Source organism: Semicossyphus pulcher, unplaced genomic scaffold (assembly GCF_022749685.1).
Source record: "Semicossyphus pulcher isolate SPU_LCO1_2020_fin unplaced genomic scaffold, fSemPul1.0.p SCAF_5, whole genome shotgun sequence".
Classification (NCBI taxonomy): Eukaryota; Metazoa; Chordata; class Actinopteri; order Labriformes; family Labridae; genus Semicossyphus; species Semicossyphus pulcher.
In genome coordinates, this window is record NW_027211726.1 from 20,706,355 (window position 1) to 20,724,637 (window position 18,283).

General features: G+C 42.3%; 1 protein-coding gene across 1 annotated transcript in view; it reads left to right on the forward strand.

Moving 5' to 3' along the window:
- Positions 1 to 18,283, forward strand: part of adgrb2 (adhesion G protein-coupled receptor B2) — a 258,721-nt gene that overhangs the window by 179,898 nt on the left and 60,540 nt on the right. Inside the window, exon 16 of the mRNA XM_069681026.1 lies at positions 7,870 to 7,996. Coding sequence (XP_069537127.1) covers positions 7,870 to 7,996 — 127 coding nt within the window. The remainder of the gene's footprint in view (positions 1 to 7,869; positions 7,997 to 18,283) is intronic.

Sequence of the window (18,283 nt, forward strand, 5' to 3'; positions counted from 1 at the left end):
ACAATTGTTGACAATGTAGTGTAGTAACTGAAAAGAAATTGGTGGGCAACTTGTTATAGACTCCAAATGCATTCAGAAATACCTTTGAAAAATATAGAATTGAGAGGTTTTAATGACAATAATAAACAACCTTGTTTGTGTCATGTTGAACAATTAGGAACTTAATGAAATATAGGAACTTATGGACAATGCCTTTGCTGGATTAAAACCCATGATGTTGCGTTTGACAGCTGGGCAGGCAGGGTGACACAACCCTTGTGTTCGCCTTAAAAGTGCAGGCAAAAAAAATCACATTGTGACCAAAAACAATTAATTGAAAGCACAGCAAGAAAGACATATTAATGGTTGTGAATCCGTCTTGCCAAGTCTACTGTACTTTACTTTGACAACCAGCTGGCTGTAACTCAAGGACCTTTTTATTTTTTTTACCATATTTGGAGACAATTAAAAAGATATTAAGCGAACGGTATGTACAGGGCTTCTCTCTGCTCCGGCTGAAGGCAGTTATGATGTCAACAGGCCTCTTTTCACAGCATGTCATACAGTACGAGGAAAGGCAGACGTGTTAATAAGGACACTAAAAATGTCTCAGATGAAAAAGAGTTGCATGAGAAGGATTGAAGTAGTTAATACAATTCCAGTTTGTGTTAAGAAAACTTGCTTTGGGTAGAGATGGTTGAAGTGTCATTGATTGACCAGTGTTAACCTGTGTGCGGTTGGTGCAGCTGCGTCCACTTAAGGCCCTCTTACGCCCATGATCCCTAAAATCCCTCTCTACTACAACAAGCCCTCTCCTGACTCATTAGCTCTCTGTTGACAAGATGTAACACCTGTTACAAACACACTCAAAGTTCTCTTTTAAAAAGCGGCGACGACATGAAAACATGTTGCACAGTGCCTCTTCTCACTGGCGCCACTAAACCATGCACTGAAAAATAAAGCTGTCTTCCGGAGACGTATAGAGCTCTTTGACTTGAAAGTATGCTCTGTGTAATGAGGATGCAACTTTTGGATTTCCATCTGTGTGTGAAATTCTTTCGCCATCCCTCAATGCTTCCTTCATCTCTCGGCGTTATCTGTTTGCTTTATCCCCTCCGCATTTCAAGTGTTTGCTTTGCTTGTCTGCGCTTCTGACCACTGATGACACTACGGCAAATAATTGCAACCAATTTTGATGGCAAAAAACGAGTAAAGAGCATGCTGCGCAACTACTTTTTTTTTTTACATTGGCCACAGTCATCTCGTTAATCAGTTTTGACAGTGTTTGCCAGCAGCTAAAATTAGCCGATAATGTTAATCCTCATTACATAGATGACTGTTATGTAGGACAACATTTTCCCATGTAAAACTGATTTAAATGCTTAGCTGTGAACAGAAATTAAATGTGTCCACATACAGTATGCCAGCTCCTGTATTATAAGGCTTAATGTTTATCCGTCTGCGTTCTGTCCTTGTGACTTCACCTTGCCTGCAGAGGATAAAAGGTTGCTGTGAGTGAGAGACATGGCAACACATCACTGTTTATGTCTCTGTGCTAGGCAGATGGAGTGGTTGCTTTTTCTCGCTGACTCTACTTCCATACAGCCCCATCAAATACCCACATCAAGCCCTTCAGTTTTAAGAATTCAAAGCGTGTTTAACAGGGTGCAATTGGCTTTCATAAGGCTGCCCTTTCAGTCAAGAGTTGGTGCCAATTTATTCTCAGTAGACATAAAAGGTCAATTTATGTTGTTGTCCAGGAAGTATTTTTCCCATTTTACTTAACAGCTGCAACATCATTATAATACCAATTAGGGAACAAATAGGACGGCGGTGTAATATCTTACCATGGTGATCTCAATACATGTTTAACACAGCGTAGGTTTTTCTTTTGAGCTGTGCTCACTGGGCCTTTGAGGATGCCAGTTTCAGTTCGTTGGTCCACCATATTGGATCAAACTGATTCATGTCCACAACTGCTGGCGGGATTGCCAGGACATTTTTAATTCATCATCCACAGAGGATGAATCCAACTCACTTTCTTTCTTTGTTTCTTGACTTTTTATCTCCGTCCAACAGCAAGGTAAAGTTTTCACTTCTGCGGCAGCAACACCTACAAAATAAATTGGCCTCAAATTTTGAAAAGACGTTCCTGGTTTCCAGATGTTATATCACAATTATTAATGATTCCCTGACTTCCCCCAGTGCCACCATGAGGTGGCTTGCCATGAAATTTTCTAAAGGCAGATACACTGATCAGCCATAACATTATGACTCCTCACAGGTGAAGTAAATAACATTTTATTATATCGTGGCCCCCGTCAGTGGGTGGGATCTCTAAGTGAACTTTTTGTCCACGAAGCTCCTGATTCCAGTCCACCACCGAAAGCTCCTACAATGGGCACGTGAGCATCAGAACTGGACTACGGAGCGATGGAAGAAGGTGGCCTGGTCTGATGAATCATGCTTTCTTTTACATCATGTGGATGGCTGGGTGCGTGTGTGTCGCTTACCTTGGGAAGACATGGCACCAGGATGCACTATGGGAGGAAGGCAAGCCGACGGAGGCAGTGTGATGCTTTTGGCAATGTTCTGCTGGGAAACCTTGGGTCCCGCCATTCATGTGGATTTTACTTACTACAAAATATTAGGCAGGTGGCCCTAATGTTATGGCTGATTAGTGTATATCTTTGGTGATTCCTTGATTTTACATTAATGTTATCATCAAATCAAATGTTAAAGTTTCCAATGCAAACATAGTAGTATTCCCATCCCAAACTGCCCCAGCTGTACTTTGTGTTAGGCCCTAATGAGCGGATTTTAAAATGCTAATATGCTAAACTAAAATGATGGCCATGCTAAACACAACACTTGTCAAACATGAAATGTTCGCATTGTCATTGTGAGCATGTTAGCATGCTGTTGATTATGTTTAGCTCTGAGCAGAACTCCGCCAAGCACAGCCTCACCACCTCAACCACCAGTGCTGTGGCCTTTTTAGTCAGATTGTATATATGTGGTTTTGGCTGAGGTAAATCATGGCAAACTGTGAAATCCCCCTGTGCACTCAGGGATAACTACCTGCCAAGATGAAGCCAAATTTAACATCCATAAAATACAACTTTATACTTTATCAAAGCCAAGACCAAACAACAGATGTATCGATTACTGCAATGCGAGCAAACTGGAAAATGTGCATATTTACACGTCTTTGCATTTGTTTGGATTCTGCCAGGTTGATATCTTTTGCCGTATACATTTGGGATCCATAGCCTAAAAACCAACTATACCGATATGTACACCTGTTTGTACATCTGGTGTCTGCTTTCCATGATAAGAGGAGTCTGTGGCAGCGATGGGCCCATTCGAGCGCTATGACAAAAGTAAAACAAAAGCTACATCCTTATAGTCTGACTCCAACTGATAATCTAATATATAAAACCAGTGGGGGCCAGGGCTGCAGTGTATATCTGTGTCTGCAGTGACAAAGGTCAGGATTCGTTCCAACATTGTGGCTGAAATAAAAAGAAACAAAAGTCCGAGCTGTCTTTTTGCCAGCAATCAAATCCAGCTAAACTAGATGGGGGTCAGCAGTCAATTAAGCTTGAAATTCAGCAGTCCAAACAAAGAGGTCACAGATAATGTGTGTGTGTGTGTGTGTTGGTGTTATCTCCAGCTTGTTATCAACCCCCTGTTGTGAGCTGTCAGACAGTCTCTCATTACCCCAACTTCCTCTTTGCTGCCAGACTGGCACACTTGATCTCTCTGTGTCTGTGTGTGTGTGTGGTTTTATTGGATGTAGTAAGGCCATTTGTGTGAGTAAACGACTGGCATGCATGTTTTCACACATGCCTCCAACACACTGTAACTCGAGCAACATGCATAAATCAGTTCGCAACACTTCCCTCTATCTGCCCGTTTAACACGATCATTAATGCATGCGTAGTCGCGGTCCATATGGCCGCGTTTTACTTGTGTGAACGGAGCCATTTGTAAATCCTTTACTTGACATCTCCTGGGAGTTCACACAGAAAACTCACATTTTTTATTCATGTATGCATGTTACATCAACTGAACACTGAAGGCTCGGTAGATTCCATATGCAAGTGGGTTTTTTTAAATAAATGCAACCCAAAAACGAAGCAAAAATACCTCAAAGTGATGAGACATGAGAGGATTTCCCCATAAACCGCTAACAAGTGCACACATTCTCTCATTCAATCTATTCCTGTCTCTCTCTCTCCGACACACACACATAAACACACAACGCCACGCACCATGTTGCTACCTGTCAAGCTGTCTCCAGGCTTCACCGCTGTGACTCCTTTTCCGATCTTTGTAGTGTCACTGTGCCGATGATTGTCATCAGGGACTTGTACTCACATCTCATTACTGACATTAAGAATTGAAAGGCGCACGCACGCGCGTGTGTGAGTGTGTGTTTATCTGATTGTGTGCTCCTCCTCGTGTTCACATATATGTTTGAATGTTGAAACACTGTCGTCATGTAGTGTCACGCTCTGAATGTTAGCGGCCTGTCACAGCAGAAGTATATTTAGTCTTGAGAGAGCTGTTGTTAAGGTATCGTAATTGGTGTATTTGATGGACAGCAGCAAAAAACAACATTACTACATTTGTTTTTTCTTAAGTCAAGAAGCAGAAACACATCACCTTATTTGTACCTTCAACATGTGACTTGATTTACATATATGTCATACGCTTGAGAGTGCTTTGAAAACAAGAGTCCTGGTTTCTCGTCAAACCTTCAAAATAAAAGTACAAAGGTGCAAAAGTATTTAATAAGTTTAATTGTTGCGTCAAAATACGGTGCTTAATTAGACTGAGGTGTGTACCTATAGTCTGTATGAATAATGGACGTAGCCACCGTTACATCACCCATTGGTTTCTCGACTGCATGAGATATGGTCGCTGCCAAATTTTGGATGAGAGGGTGGCGCTGCAGAAAAGCGAGTGGTTGAAAAACGGCATCAAAGCTAAACAGTCTGTCTGTGGCTGATCCATTAGCTTGTTAATCAGCTAGTTCCCACAGAGGAGATTCTGTTTGTGGTGGTGACTGACTGTACACTACAAATACCGGGAAACTTTAAATAACTTGATCTGATGATCTTCTCATCACTACGGTCTGCTGTAATCTCTCCAGGGAAAAGCCAACAACTCCTGACTCCTATTTACTGGCCTACGATTCGATAATACAATACCATACCTGCCCTGCTACTTAGTGCAAAAAAATAATACAATACTAGCATTTAACTCATCGAAAACCTGGTGCTCAGACTTCTTGCATGGCCAGAAAGTTCCATAAATCCCAGAGAGAGAGAGAGAGAGACAGATTATTCGTCCAAACTTTGAATGAAAAAATCCCCAAAAGGCTCCAACAACACAAACAGGTTAAGTTCAGTGACTGTGTGTCTGTGTTGACGTCTAGCAGACAGCCAGCATGCACCTCTCACTCAAGTGACCCGGCTCCTATTATTTAAGGCTTAATATAATTAAAACAGGTGTGTTATAAAAAAAATCACCCCCGTACAGTAATCTTTAACAATAAAATTTGCATTTTATAAAAACATTGTCTTTTGTACCAGGCTGTAAACATGTTTATTCCTGCTGTAAAAATTGGCATTTTCCCATCTGCTGTAATGTTATTTCTTGGTTTCTGGAGCCTCAAGTGGACACTCGAGGAACTGCAGTTTTTTGAACTTCCACAATGGGTTCATTTTTCAACACTTGAGGTTACCATTTGTGTGTATCGCATTCACCATATTAAAAGCTATTTTAATAGAATCCTTCACGTCCTTCATCACTGAGGATGTGTCCAAGTAGCACGAGCAGGTGTATATGTAGAATTATATAATTGTATGCGTCTAGTATGTGGTTTGATTCAATCATCATAAAAGGAAGAGAAATACCATAATATTTGATATTTTTTACTTGTTAGGACTCAATATATTACAGGTACACATAAAATATCTCAGTTAAGAAAGCAAGTATCCCTAAAATATGGCAACTGTAAGAGTTTCTATTATTATAGGGCTATAAATGGGAGAGTATCTTGTCTTATTTTTCCAAAGGCAGATCCAAAGATATAAAGAATACAACATGTAAAAAACCAGCTTATCACATCTCATAAAGTGAAACCTGCCACCAAAGCCTACCTTCGACACATACACACAGTACTGCCAGTCAGAGCCCAGATTTTCAGTGTACTGGATGATTGAAGACGCTGTGCCAATCCTAATGTACTGACGTCCTTATACCACGTAGTCAACACTTTATTACATCTGCTCTCCAACCACTTTCGAGGCTGCTCATCACCATTAGCTTGAGAGGAGGTAATTACATTCGCTGCTAAAGCATTAGCGGCCAGAGAACAGTGTATACTGTGTGATTACATGTCATCTTTTCGGCTCCACAAATCTTTATATAGCAAACAACCAAATGTACAAATAGAATCTGTATTCTGCTGAAAAACATTCACCAAATACACGTTTTTGTCTTTTTTTCCAGGCCTTAACAAAAATGAGTTTCTTGATAATTGGTAGCCAAAGTTTACCTCGCCTTGATCTCAATCTTCCTACACACTCCGACCAGCAGCTAATTAATTAACACAGCCGAAGCACCCAAGCTTATAATCAAACTCATATCTCTCCAGGTCAAGTTGTTTCTTCAAATAAAATGACTTTTTTTGCCAAATAAATCCCTTTTTTTTAAGGCTGCATGTCCAAGTTTTTTACATAAAAAACGAAAAGCCAAATAAACTTGGCTTCATGTCTGAAAGTATTTCACCATAACATTAAATATTCATTAGTTAAAGTTAAAAAAATACATCTGTAGGCGTTTATTTATGAGGTTTACACAAAAAATCAAGCTAATGTGCTTCATCACGACAGTGTGGGTTTGGTTTTTATCAAATTTAATAAGCAACCAAACAGCCCACAAATGGCCTCAGATTCCCTTTAAAGTGTTGCATAATCCTAATGGATGCAGAATACTATGTAATAGTATCACCTCTTCCTAAGAGCCTCACTTAAACTGAAAGGAAATAGAAAAAGTGTCCGAGCATTGGCAGAAAAATCGTGTTGAATCTCAGTCCTCATTGTGGGAGGTTGATAGAAAAATGCCTCTTTACCATCAGTCATGAAGTTGACCTTCTTGACCCCATCAGATCATCTCTGCAGCTGTATCTTACATCCCCCGCGATGTCTCCGCCCGTCTGCGGTGGCTTGAACAGAAGGATGTCCCGGGTTAAACGTGAGGTTAATGCGTAGTGTGAGCAGCCAGAGTAATTAGTTCATTTAGAATCATATTGATCGACCTCCTCACTCAACCTTCTATTGAGGGCATTTAGTGGGAAGTAGGAAAGGGAGGGGGGGGCAAATAAAGGGAAGAAGAAAGATGTAGGGCGGTAAAATGTACAAGGCTCTATTGTACGGGATTCTGGGCACTCTGTTCCACAGTAACTTGTTGCGTGTCAAGGCAATTGACCATTTAGTGCTGAGTAATCCCCATCCACCGTTTAAGCCGCACTGGTCTTTGTAAGGTGTTACCTGAGGCAACCCAAGACTTCCAAGAAAAGGGAGATGGAATAGAAAGTAGGAAAGATAGGACAAAGATGATAAAGAGAGTATTTAAAGGTGCTAAACACGGACTCAAGAACAAGCGGGGGGGGACGCTGCCAGGAGGGTAAATGAGCTCTGATCTCTGCATGTTAAACCTGCAGACTGAACTTTATTGTGAAGAATGTCTGAGCTTCCCTGAAGATGTGTTCAGTCATGTGACAGTTTGTTGTGCGTAATTGTCTCACAGTTGCTTGCTTATGTCCCCTGTGCAACCACCCTCCCTTCTCCCCTCCTTTCTCCCCACCTCCTCCAGGGAAGCTGGCGCCGAAAACTGGGGCACAGAAGGCTGCCAAACGCTCGCGTCTACCACCGTCCACACCAAATGCCTGTGCAGCAGGATATCCACCTACGCCGTGTTAGCGCAGCAAGCTAAAGACCCGGTGAGTCACTAACGCATAGCCTGATGAACTCTGTGCGACTTTGGGGGCTGACATGGCGACTCCTACAACGGGCCAGGTCAGTGAAATGATGGTGTAGGGTAGTATGGATAAAGGTAGGACTGTTATAGAGATAAACGGATGCTTAATTCTGGTGTAATTGGTAACATTTGACTGCGAGATCACTGACAAGAAGAAAATAGCTTTAGACTAAAGAGTGCTGTCAGTTTTTAACATTGTTGTGATGCGTGTCTCTTTCTTGTGTAATTATAGCTTGATCGGCTGTCCTCAACTTCTCTTAGCTTAAACTTAGAGGTCAGTTCGTTCGGCGAGCAACTTGCATCAAGAGAAAGAGATGTTCCTCTGTTTGTGATTTGTGCCCGCAGCACATAACCTGCGCCCCTATAAATAGTCAACGTGGCTCGCTGTGTGTGTTTGACATGATTGAATAAGGCTTTATAGCAGTACGGGGTAGTGCTTGTTCAGAAACATTCTCCTGCGTGGCGCTAATGTCCAGCGAAAGTAAACATCCAAAGTTGCGACAGCTTTTAGGCGAACTTCCTCCATTCGTCCATCAGACCCTGAATCAAGCATGTTGCTTTTGTCACTTCCTTTGTCGCCCTTTTAAGTTCCAACTTTCCGCTCCTTTCCTGCTGTGGTCCCAAAATGTTCCCTTTAGCTCTGGCTGCTAATTTACCTCCATGCCTACTTTGCACCTAATGCCCACGAGGACAGCGATTAAATAATCAGGGAGTGAAAGTAGCTGGAGTTTGTTTGTCACGCACAAGAATCTGTAGGAGTTGTAGGAGTGTGTGTTTATGTGTGTGCGCGTGTGAGAGATTCTCTTTGGTTTGGAAAATGGAGCCAGCAAAGCACATCCTTAGCAAGCGCTGGAGGGTAACTCCAGGTGTCACAGAAATGGAAAGTGATTGTGAGGAATGGCGTATTTTTGGGGAGGAAATGTTCAACCAAACAGAAACGGCAGTCTGGTCTCAGCTGGCAGGAGCACAGAGAGAGAGGGGGAGGGAGGGTGAGACAGAGGGATGGAAGGGAGATGTTGTCTGCGCTAAGTAATAATGCATTAACAACCAGTGTCGCTCAGATAAAGAGCTGCGGGCTTATGCGGACATCTATCCCTGTGTAACCTTTTCAGAGAAAAACATTGCTTCTATACAGCCCTGACTTTAAATGTGTACTTTCCCTTTCTCTACAAAGTATTAAGAGCGTGTCTGTCCTTACATACACTCTGTATTAAATAAGAAAGAGCATCTCATAAAGGAGGCTCCACTGCGTCGTTAGCACTACCACGTTACAGCTTGTTCTCTTTATGTCTGGCTGTGGTTTTTATGGAGGTTGTTTTCTCTCCAAAGAACTGTAGTCAGATCTTCTGAAGTTTAAACTAGATGTAAGTGTAATTGTAAAGGGCCGCAACTAACGACTATTTTGATTGTCGACTAGTCAGTGATTATTGGAACGATTACTCGACTTGTCGGATAATAAACTGCACAATTTAATGTCTCTTATTTAGCTATTAGCTTTTAAATTTAGTTGATGGTTCTTAGCATGTGCTAACTAACAATAAAGACAATGAGTTATTCATTCATCTTTTAATAAACTTTGCAGCTGATTTTGCTCCTACTGATACAAAAGATGAATAAAAGAGATGAGAAGGAGAAACAATGTGTTCTAGGGGAATGGTTTTAAGGCGAGGGACTGAAAATGTAAATGAGATAAATCACACAGCGTGGCTGTAACTTTGGACTGTTACGTTAAATGTCACAGTTAATGTTTAAAAGAGGGATGCGTCAGGTTCTTTCTATAGCACTACAGTGTTACAGTAATGTTAAAAGTCAATACAGCTCCTTACATAGCGAACTAGGGATGAGACAAAATATCGATATTGCAATATATCGTCGCCGACTGGTGTGATACAATTATCGTATTGCTGGCACCAAATATCGATATTTAATTTTTTTTTTTTTTTTAATTAGCGCTCTAAACCGCATCATTGTTTATCTCAATTTGTGTCAAAATCTGTGTGACTGACACCCAGTTGCAGGGACTAATACATTAATTCTGCACTTTTTAGGGGCATTTTGTATTCCTCAGTTAATCAGATATTGTGATGTATCATTATATGATTCTCTTGTAATATAGCAGTTTTCGCAGAATCCCTGTATCGTGATGTTATCTTGAGTTACCCTGTGTTTCCCACCCCTGTAGCTAACGTTAACCTCACTGTGTAGTTAATCATCTTTCTGTGCGATAGTCTGCTTCATCCACAAGTTAGGAGGAGGCGATGATGTTGCATCAGCCACCGCCATTTTGCTATGTTTGGTTTACCTGTCACTGCACAGTCGCTGTTTAGCATGCGAAACTCTCATAGATAGTACGGATGCGAGATGGCTCACTCCTCAGCAAAGTCAGCTCTGGAAAACGATGTTATGTCCGCGCACAGCATGAAAAACACGTGATGACGTAACCGACTATTATGGACAATTAAATTCTTTGGCAACTCATTCCGTGCTCTGTGTTCTACAATACCCATGGACTTCTGCTCCAATATGGACTAAGAGCCAGTCACCACAAAACAGAGCTGTAGCAAATATAAAAAGCTTCCTCACTGCAATTTGCAAGAAAACACAACATTTGCCAGATTTGTCCAAATCCAAAAGTGAGTTATCCCAACAGCAATATCTTCAGCTCCACCATAAATTCTGCATATTGCAGAATTTGAAGAAGGTAATTGGGTTTTTACACCAAAGTGAACATTAGGAGTTATAGGTTGCTTCTTGTCGTGCATTTTTGTTTACGAGCTTGTTTTTTTTCATAAAAGAAGCACACATTTTTTGGCGCCATTGTTTCTCCTTCTTGGAGGGCTTAATGCCCAAACAAGGCGTGGAAGTGCTTCAACCATAAACTTTTACTTCCAGCACCAAGAGCGCCTGACATGACTCTGACTTAACAACCATGATTACATGTAATGATTATTTCTTTAGGCATTTTGTACTTGCCTAAAACACAAAACACAAACATATGTTTGATGTCTAGATGTAGACTTTTGAAGGAAGCTCCCTACAGTGTCGGGAGTTCCTCTGACGCAGAGAGTACCTGAAGAGCGTCACACGGATCACACACCAGGGATATATTGGGGATGTTTCAGGTTCCAAAAAAGCTAAAAGGGGATTGTACTGGGGAGGGTCATCCAGGTGACGGCTTCACTTGAACTTTCACTGGGATGGATCAAGTCGAGTAATCCATCCAAGTTTGGATAAGCCACGTTGCATCTCGCTGGTGTCCACACTGACACAGCAGAGAGGGTGAGCTGTAACTTTGGGATGCCCTGCCTGAGCTAAGGTTTGAACCCAACTTGCTACATAAAATCTACCTCATTTGGCGTGTCAGACTTGGGATATCAATCCCATCTCCTTTCCCCCTGGATATCCCCGCCCCCTTTCATTTTTTAATAAACTTAAAGAGGGTCAAAATAAGGTGATAGCCTGAGCTTCAGCAGCAGCAGTTATTCATTATTTTGTCCCTCAAAGCTTGAATGACTTCGCAGGGGTCTGAAAGCTGTTAGATCTCTGGGAAACATTAATTTCTATTATATGGAAAAACCCAGTGGCTGCGACCTTTAAGCTGAAAGGGTCATTCAAGGGGCTATTTTTGGTTCCTGTGTCCCCTCTTCCAACTGAACAATATTGACTTTACCCTCTCTCCAGCGAGCAGGTCGACCACGTAGAGTGAAAGAGGAAGCACATTGACTTTTTTTGACATTTGTTACATCCGTAAAGAGTGCGTTAGTCATTAGTGATTCACCATTCAGCCCCTGGTTCACCATTAGACCCAGCGCAGAGGGCCGGGAGGTATGGGTCAGTGTGTTTGTGACTGTGTCTCTCAGTCAGAAGCTTTTGTGGCCTGCGCTGAGTGCACTTTGTAGCTTTAGGGTCCTCCAGAGTTAGCTTTTTATTCCAGCAGGAGATTGGATTCTATAAAAGAGGAGGGAGAGACAGATTGAATTTGGCAGCGCATAAAAAACCCCGGTCACATCCAGACATGCCAACACGGACTACAACATTTCTGCGCATGCATACAAGCCTGCATGCACAGGGACGCTCGCTCAAAACACACATTCGCATGCCGCGTCCAGCCTGTGTGGCTGCTGGAGCAGAGCTGAGTATCAGCAGCCCAGCTCTGACAGCTTATCCTGGGCCACGGCGCTGGGGACAGGGAGGGCTGAGGATTAACCTCCATGTTTAATAGAAAAGCGGAGGGAGGGGGAGGGAGGGGTGGGGGGAGAAAGAGATGGAGGGATTTAGAAGCAGTGCTGCCATTACAGGCCGTTTACAGTGGAGCGAGGGATAGCCAGTTAATCCTGTTTACTTTCTATAGCCTCTGAGATTTCCGTGTGTGTGTCGGTGTGAGAATCCTGCTGTCCGTGTGTGTGTGTGAGTGTCTATAACGAGACCTTCACTATCACACACAACACAAAGGTTGTTACTTTAGAGAAACCGAGGAGAGAGAGGCCTTGATTGAGTGAGGTCACGAAGACAAACAATAAACCAAACCACTTAATTTCTAAAATGACTGCAGTGGGAATACAAACCCTACGGATGCGTCTGGACTCATTGCTTCCACAGATCTCATAGGCATCGTGGGATTTGGAGTTGAAGGCGGTATCGGCTACATAAAAGTCCGTTTAACATTTCCAACGAGTCAATCAAGCCGGTTTTACCTCTCCGCTTCACTTCTGTCAGCAGATATGGCCGCCGCGCCGGCTGTGTCGACAGGGGAAATTAATGACAGTTTTTTCGAAGCGCTGCTTTCGAGCTCCGCTTTCACGGCTACAGTCGGGTTCACAGCGTGCGCTCGCTTAAGCAGGTAACCAGAAACGCGTACGGAAAGGTCAGTGGTTCAAACGGCACCTGAGACCTTGATCCGGTCAGCGCGGATGAGTGCACAAACGAGGAGAGAAACACACACATTAGCTGGAAGGAGAGGGAACAATACAGCTGGCACGACGAAGAAGGGGTGCATTTCAATAATGCATTTATACGCCAATTACTGTAAGGAAGCAATTTCCTCAAAACAACTATGTGATCTCTGCTTGCTTTGTTTGCTAGCTGCTTTTAGCCCAATTGGTCTTATGAAATGATTGCCTCTATTCGGGATGAATGGAGTCTGCTTCCTTTTGCCCACACAATAAGAATGATCTCACAGTTGGGTTTATTTTTTTAATGACCAAAGAGCCTGATCTGACCGTGCAAGGACAAAAGGGATGATTGAGGCGCCCCAACATGGCAGCTCATATTTTAACTTATTATAACTTAACCAGAGACGGTGTTTGAAAAGAAAACAAGGCCTGCCCTAGATGAAGCCCGACTACAAGGTTACAGTATGCAAATATGTCGCGCTTGTCAACTATAATTAAAGGATGAGGGCTGCTAAAATTTATGAGGGGACTCATGAATCACATTAGAGTCTTTGGATCCCTTGTCGAATTAATTGAAGGTGAGGTAGCGACAAGGGAGATGATGGGAGAGTAAACAGGTGATATTATTTAGCTGCGCGTCTCCGACTGGAGATGCATAATGGGGCCAAGCGTGGGTGTGGTGAGGACACATTTCCTTGGTAATGGCATATTTTAAAATTAAATAGAAAAGGGTTGTTTTGGCTGTGTGGTGTTTTTTTTTTGACATTAAGCTGAAAATGGATTTTGTCCAAAACAAATATTGGTACACAAATGTGCCCTTTTGGTAACCTCATTATTTAAACCTAATCATATTCCTGTGAACCAAGACGGCTTGTTATGGCGTTTCCATAATTGGACCAAGACTGTTTGAATAATAGCCCGAAAGAAAAAGCGTTTTTAGAACTTTATGTGGCCTTTCTTTTTGTTGTGTATACTCTGCATTTTGCTTCAACAAGCATTACAGACTTTAAAGAAAGTGTATTAAAATACCCGAGGCTAGGGCCAGCTCCTGATGTGATGACTTTACATTTAAAGTCACAATGTCAGCCCTCCAGGTTGTCACACTCTGACAAGAGACTTATGGTTTGTCTTGCGGCCACTGAAGCCAGAGCCTGTCAAGGTGAACCCTCCAGGGTCGGGCTGAATTGATTCAGTTGAAGCATATCGCAGGCAATATTTACCTAGTGCCATGACAGCAAAACAGGCAGGAGCAGTATATTAGCAAGATGTAGAGCTTTACATCCCCGCTGTGGCACATTCTGCTTGTACCTGTGTGGGGACAAAAGCAGCTCAGGACTGCTGAAGGTAAATGTGTTGAATTTTGAAAATGCCATCCTTTCAAAGTTTATTCAGCGTTTCACAAGGGGCGTAGCATTTTCACTGCCTACATGGGGCTATGAGAGACGCAGCAAAAACACGCTGTGATTTTCTGCTCATATTTGTGGGTATTCAGTATCGCCCAAAGTATTCATAACCTGGGAATGACTGTATTGAACCTAAAGTATATTTGCCATTGAGGGTCATGCAAGTTATCACTGTTCTCTCTTAAAGACAAATGCAACAGTGGTAATAACATGATGTTGCGATAACCCAAATTACCTTGACCTCAAACCTGCAACTGACATGGTGTCATTGGAAACAAGTTGTAAACACAACAAATACTACACATAACTATCTTTGAGCTTATATGGCAAGTGTGTTAACTAACTGTAGCTAATTTACACATTTAGCCAAAAGAGCAACGTAAGCATTTATATGTACCAGTGTTTATGTTATATAATACTCACTCTTCCTTTAGCTCGGTTTTGGTCTCCACCGGCTCCTGAGGGACCGATCTTTGTCTTAAGCTGCTTGATGCTCAACTAGCCAGTTGTTTACCTTTTCTGCTAGCTCTGTAGAGAACGGGGGGAACCCAAAAGTCAGGTGTTAATTCCCTTTGGTGTTCCTCGAGGAAATCCTTTCACGTATAGTGGACGATTTTCAATTGGAAAAATATTGATTCTAGCAGCAGCAGTTTTTGTATTTTGTTTAATACTTTGGTTTAAGACACCATTCTTAGAAAAACTACCATATTGGTCCGAATATAAGATGTTTGTTTTTCTTTGAACTGCATCTAAAAAAGTGGGGTCATCTTATATTCAGACGAGACTTTTAAATTATCCAACAACTGAGGCAGAGAGTAATGAGGATCATCCTAAAAAACGCTAACAGTCTTACCTAACGGATGCTAACAGATAATTGTACTGTGGTACTGAAAGCAGCCGCTTCCAAGAGACTGACAGGAGAGTGTGTGATTGTGTTACTGAAAAACAGGCTGTTAACAGAGCTTTCATCCAGCTGTTTCATGACTGCTCTATATAAATACCTCACTTCAATGGTTAATGATTTATTGAAAATTTGAAAGGCATTTTATTCATATATAGATATGAGTATAAGAGATATTGAAAACGTGATTTTATTTGAAAGTTAAAATCTGATTGATTTTTGTATAAAAACATTTGGTCTCAGAAAGTCTTGAAAAGAGTGGGGGGTCGTCTTAAAATCGGGGCCGTCTTATATTCGGACCAATACGGTAATTACATTCTTATTGGCCTCAGCTGAAGGTTACTTAGTATTTTGTGAAAATTAGCAAATGTTAGAATGTTAACACACTAAAGTAAGACACTGAATGCCGGCTGTGTTCGAAATGCGATACTATACTAGCAGCACGTTCTGATTTGGCCAAACTGTAACAAAAGCAAAATTTACAGTCTGCCAAAAATTACTCGGATGTTGTACTGATTCGGGAGAAATCTCCTGTATGCATCTGACCAGTCTGCCTCGCCTACTGTGTCCCATAATGCAAAGTGCTGCAACATCACTACGGCAGTTTAAATGGCGGACGGCAGCATTCGAGCAGAAGGGGGCGCTTTAGCTAAAGAAGCGGCGGTATGCTTGGTGTAGCATACTGCAAATACAATTTTAACAGCTCCGTACTACTACTGACAGTATGCCAATTCGAACACAGCCATAGTAAACATTATACCTGGTTAGCATCGGAATGTCAGCATTAGCACAATGGCCATGCTAGCATGGGGACATAAGCTTCAAAATAAAAGCACTGCTGAGCCTTAAAACAGCCCCACAGAGCAGCTAGCATTTTAATTTTTACCATCACCACAATCCTTCCTCTAACCGACCAAACCTTTATATTATTTGATCTATGACACCCTATGAGTCCCATATACTCTCTATTGAGGATGCATGTGCTGAATTACTAAGAGTAAGTGCAGTGTTGTGATTTCTCAGCACTGTACATCTTCTAGTTTCCTCTACAAAGGAGGAGGAGACAGACACGTTTATGATCCAAATCGGTACTAAGTTAAAGAGGGACATGACGTCGAGAAGAACAGACCGAGTTAGACCCACTGCTGAGAAGTGAGTAAGCTCTAACGCCAGTGTGGGAAGAACGGGAGACACACAGAGGGAGAGACAGAGAGGGAGGATAGGTAGGAGTGGAGGGAGGAGGGGTGTCAGTGAGAGGAGATAAGTAGGTTAAACTTGCTGAGCTGAAAATAGCTATCTTCTCCATCACATGGTAGCCAAGCTGCCCAGGGGAGCCTGGCCATATACAGCAGAGCCTCAGCACACTCTTCCTAATCTGTAGTCTCTCTCTTTTTCAGACACACAGAGAGAGAGAGGATATGTGCGTGAGTTTAGTGTGCAACAAAATATCACTATCTGTTTATAGCGGGGCATTTGTGTGACACTGAAGCCTCGGGTGCTGCTCTGTGTGTTTGTTTGCGTGGGTGTTTCCCTTGTTTATTTCATTTCCTACTTTGTAGCATCCTTCCACATTATGGAATTAGACCCCTTATCTTCTCACACACACTTATAACGTAATCAAACCAATTACGGTAACACTGTTAGAGAAATCGACACAAGGGAGAGCAGAGGGACGATTTGTGAAAGTATATCGGGCAAATAGGTGGGATTTATTTAAGACGAAGTATCAGAGGCAGAGAGGGAAAAGGAGATGCAAGCGGCTTGTGTGAGTGGGTGCTTGTCATCCCCAATGCCTCATCCATGTTTGATCCGTCAGACCTCAAACACACAAGCGCCTGTGTATCCTTTGACCTTCCTCTCTGCATATTATCAAAAACACTGACTCTGTTCTCTTGCGCACTCCTCCTGGGCCTTTTTTACCGCAGCAGATGCTCGTCATATCCCCCCTTTTTCTCTTTCTGTGTGGGTCTTTCCTTTCTTATGAGGCGCTTTTTGATTATGCTTCTCCTCCCAAGTGTTTGCGTGTGTGCAGTATTTGTATTCCAGCCTTTTCCACCTTCCTCTGGAGGAATTGGCTTCCTTTGATGGGCCAGGGAAAACTACTAAAAGAGACGCTTTGACTCTCCCTCGTCTTATTCTTCCTCCTCCTACACTCTGCTTTCTCTTAGTTGTCCTTAACTCTTCCCACTCCCATCTTTCTCTGAATCATGTCCAACTCCTTCTTTTCAATTTGTTCTCTTTAAAGTCCGCACAAACACTGTTTCAGTTTCCCTCCTCTGCCTTCAGCTCATCTTAAAAAGACACACAGCTTAAACACTGACTTTCAATTACTTGGCGCATCTGCCTGGACGTGCCGTTCCGTGCGAGTATGTACTTTGTTTGCTGTAAAAGACACCTTGTGCAGTGTGTGCACTGCTTCGTGTTTGGGATGAAAGGGAAGGCTGGCCACTCTAGGAGGTAAATTGAGGTAAATTGTGTGATTGAGAACTTAAAAGCAGGCTAACATTTAGCCCATTTGGGACGCGGCGGGGTGCATGCTCTCGCCGTAGCTTCATTTGTCTGTTCCTCATCCTTTCAAAGGCACACCTCAGGAGAGGGGCGAAGCAGAGGTGCACTGTACATCATGACCTAAATCCTTTAATTTACGCACTGTGGTTCAGTGTTTTACCCTCGTACATGTACAATTATACAATGAGTGTGAAAGGGTTCACAGCAGGATCCCTGTTTGTTTCTACTTCCATGGCAGCTGATTAGTTACCTGTAAAGGATTTGAACACCGCCTGGTTAATAACTGTGAGTTTAAGCTACAATAATTATAATTACACGGTATGATGCTGGAAAAGTGACATACAAATCTTTAAGATACTTCGAACAAGTAGCAACTTTCAGAATGGAGTAATTATGTGTTATTATCCAGCTCAATCAAACAGACCTTTTGTGATTTTAATTAAAGGTAATTGCAGGTAATTAGCGGTAAGTAATTAACAGAGGCCATCAAAGGGAATACAATGAAAGGAAGGGCAAGAATTGATGGATTATGTGTGTGCAAAGCA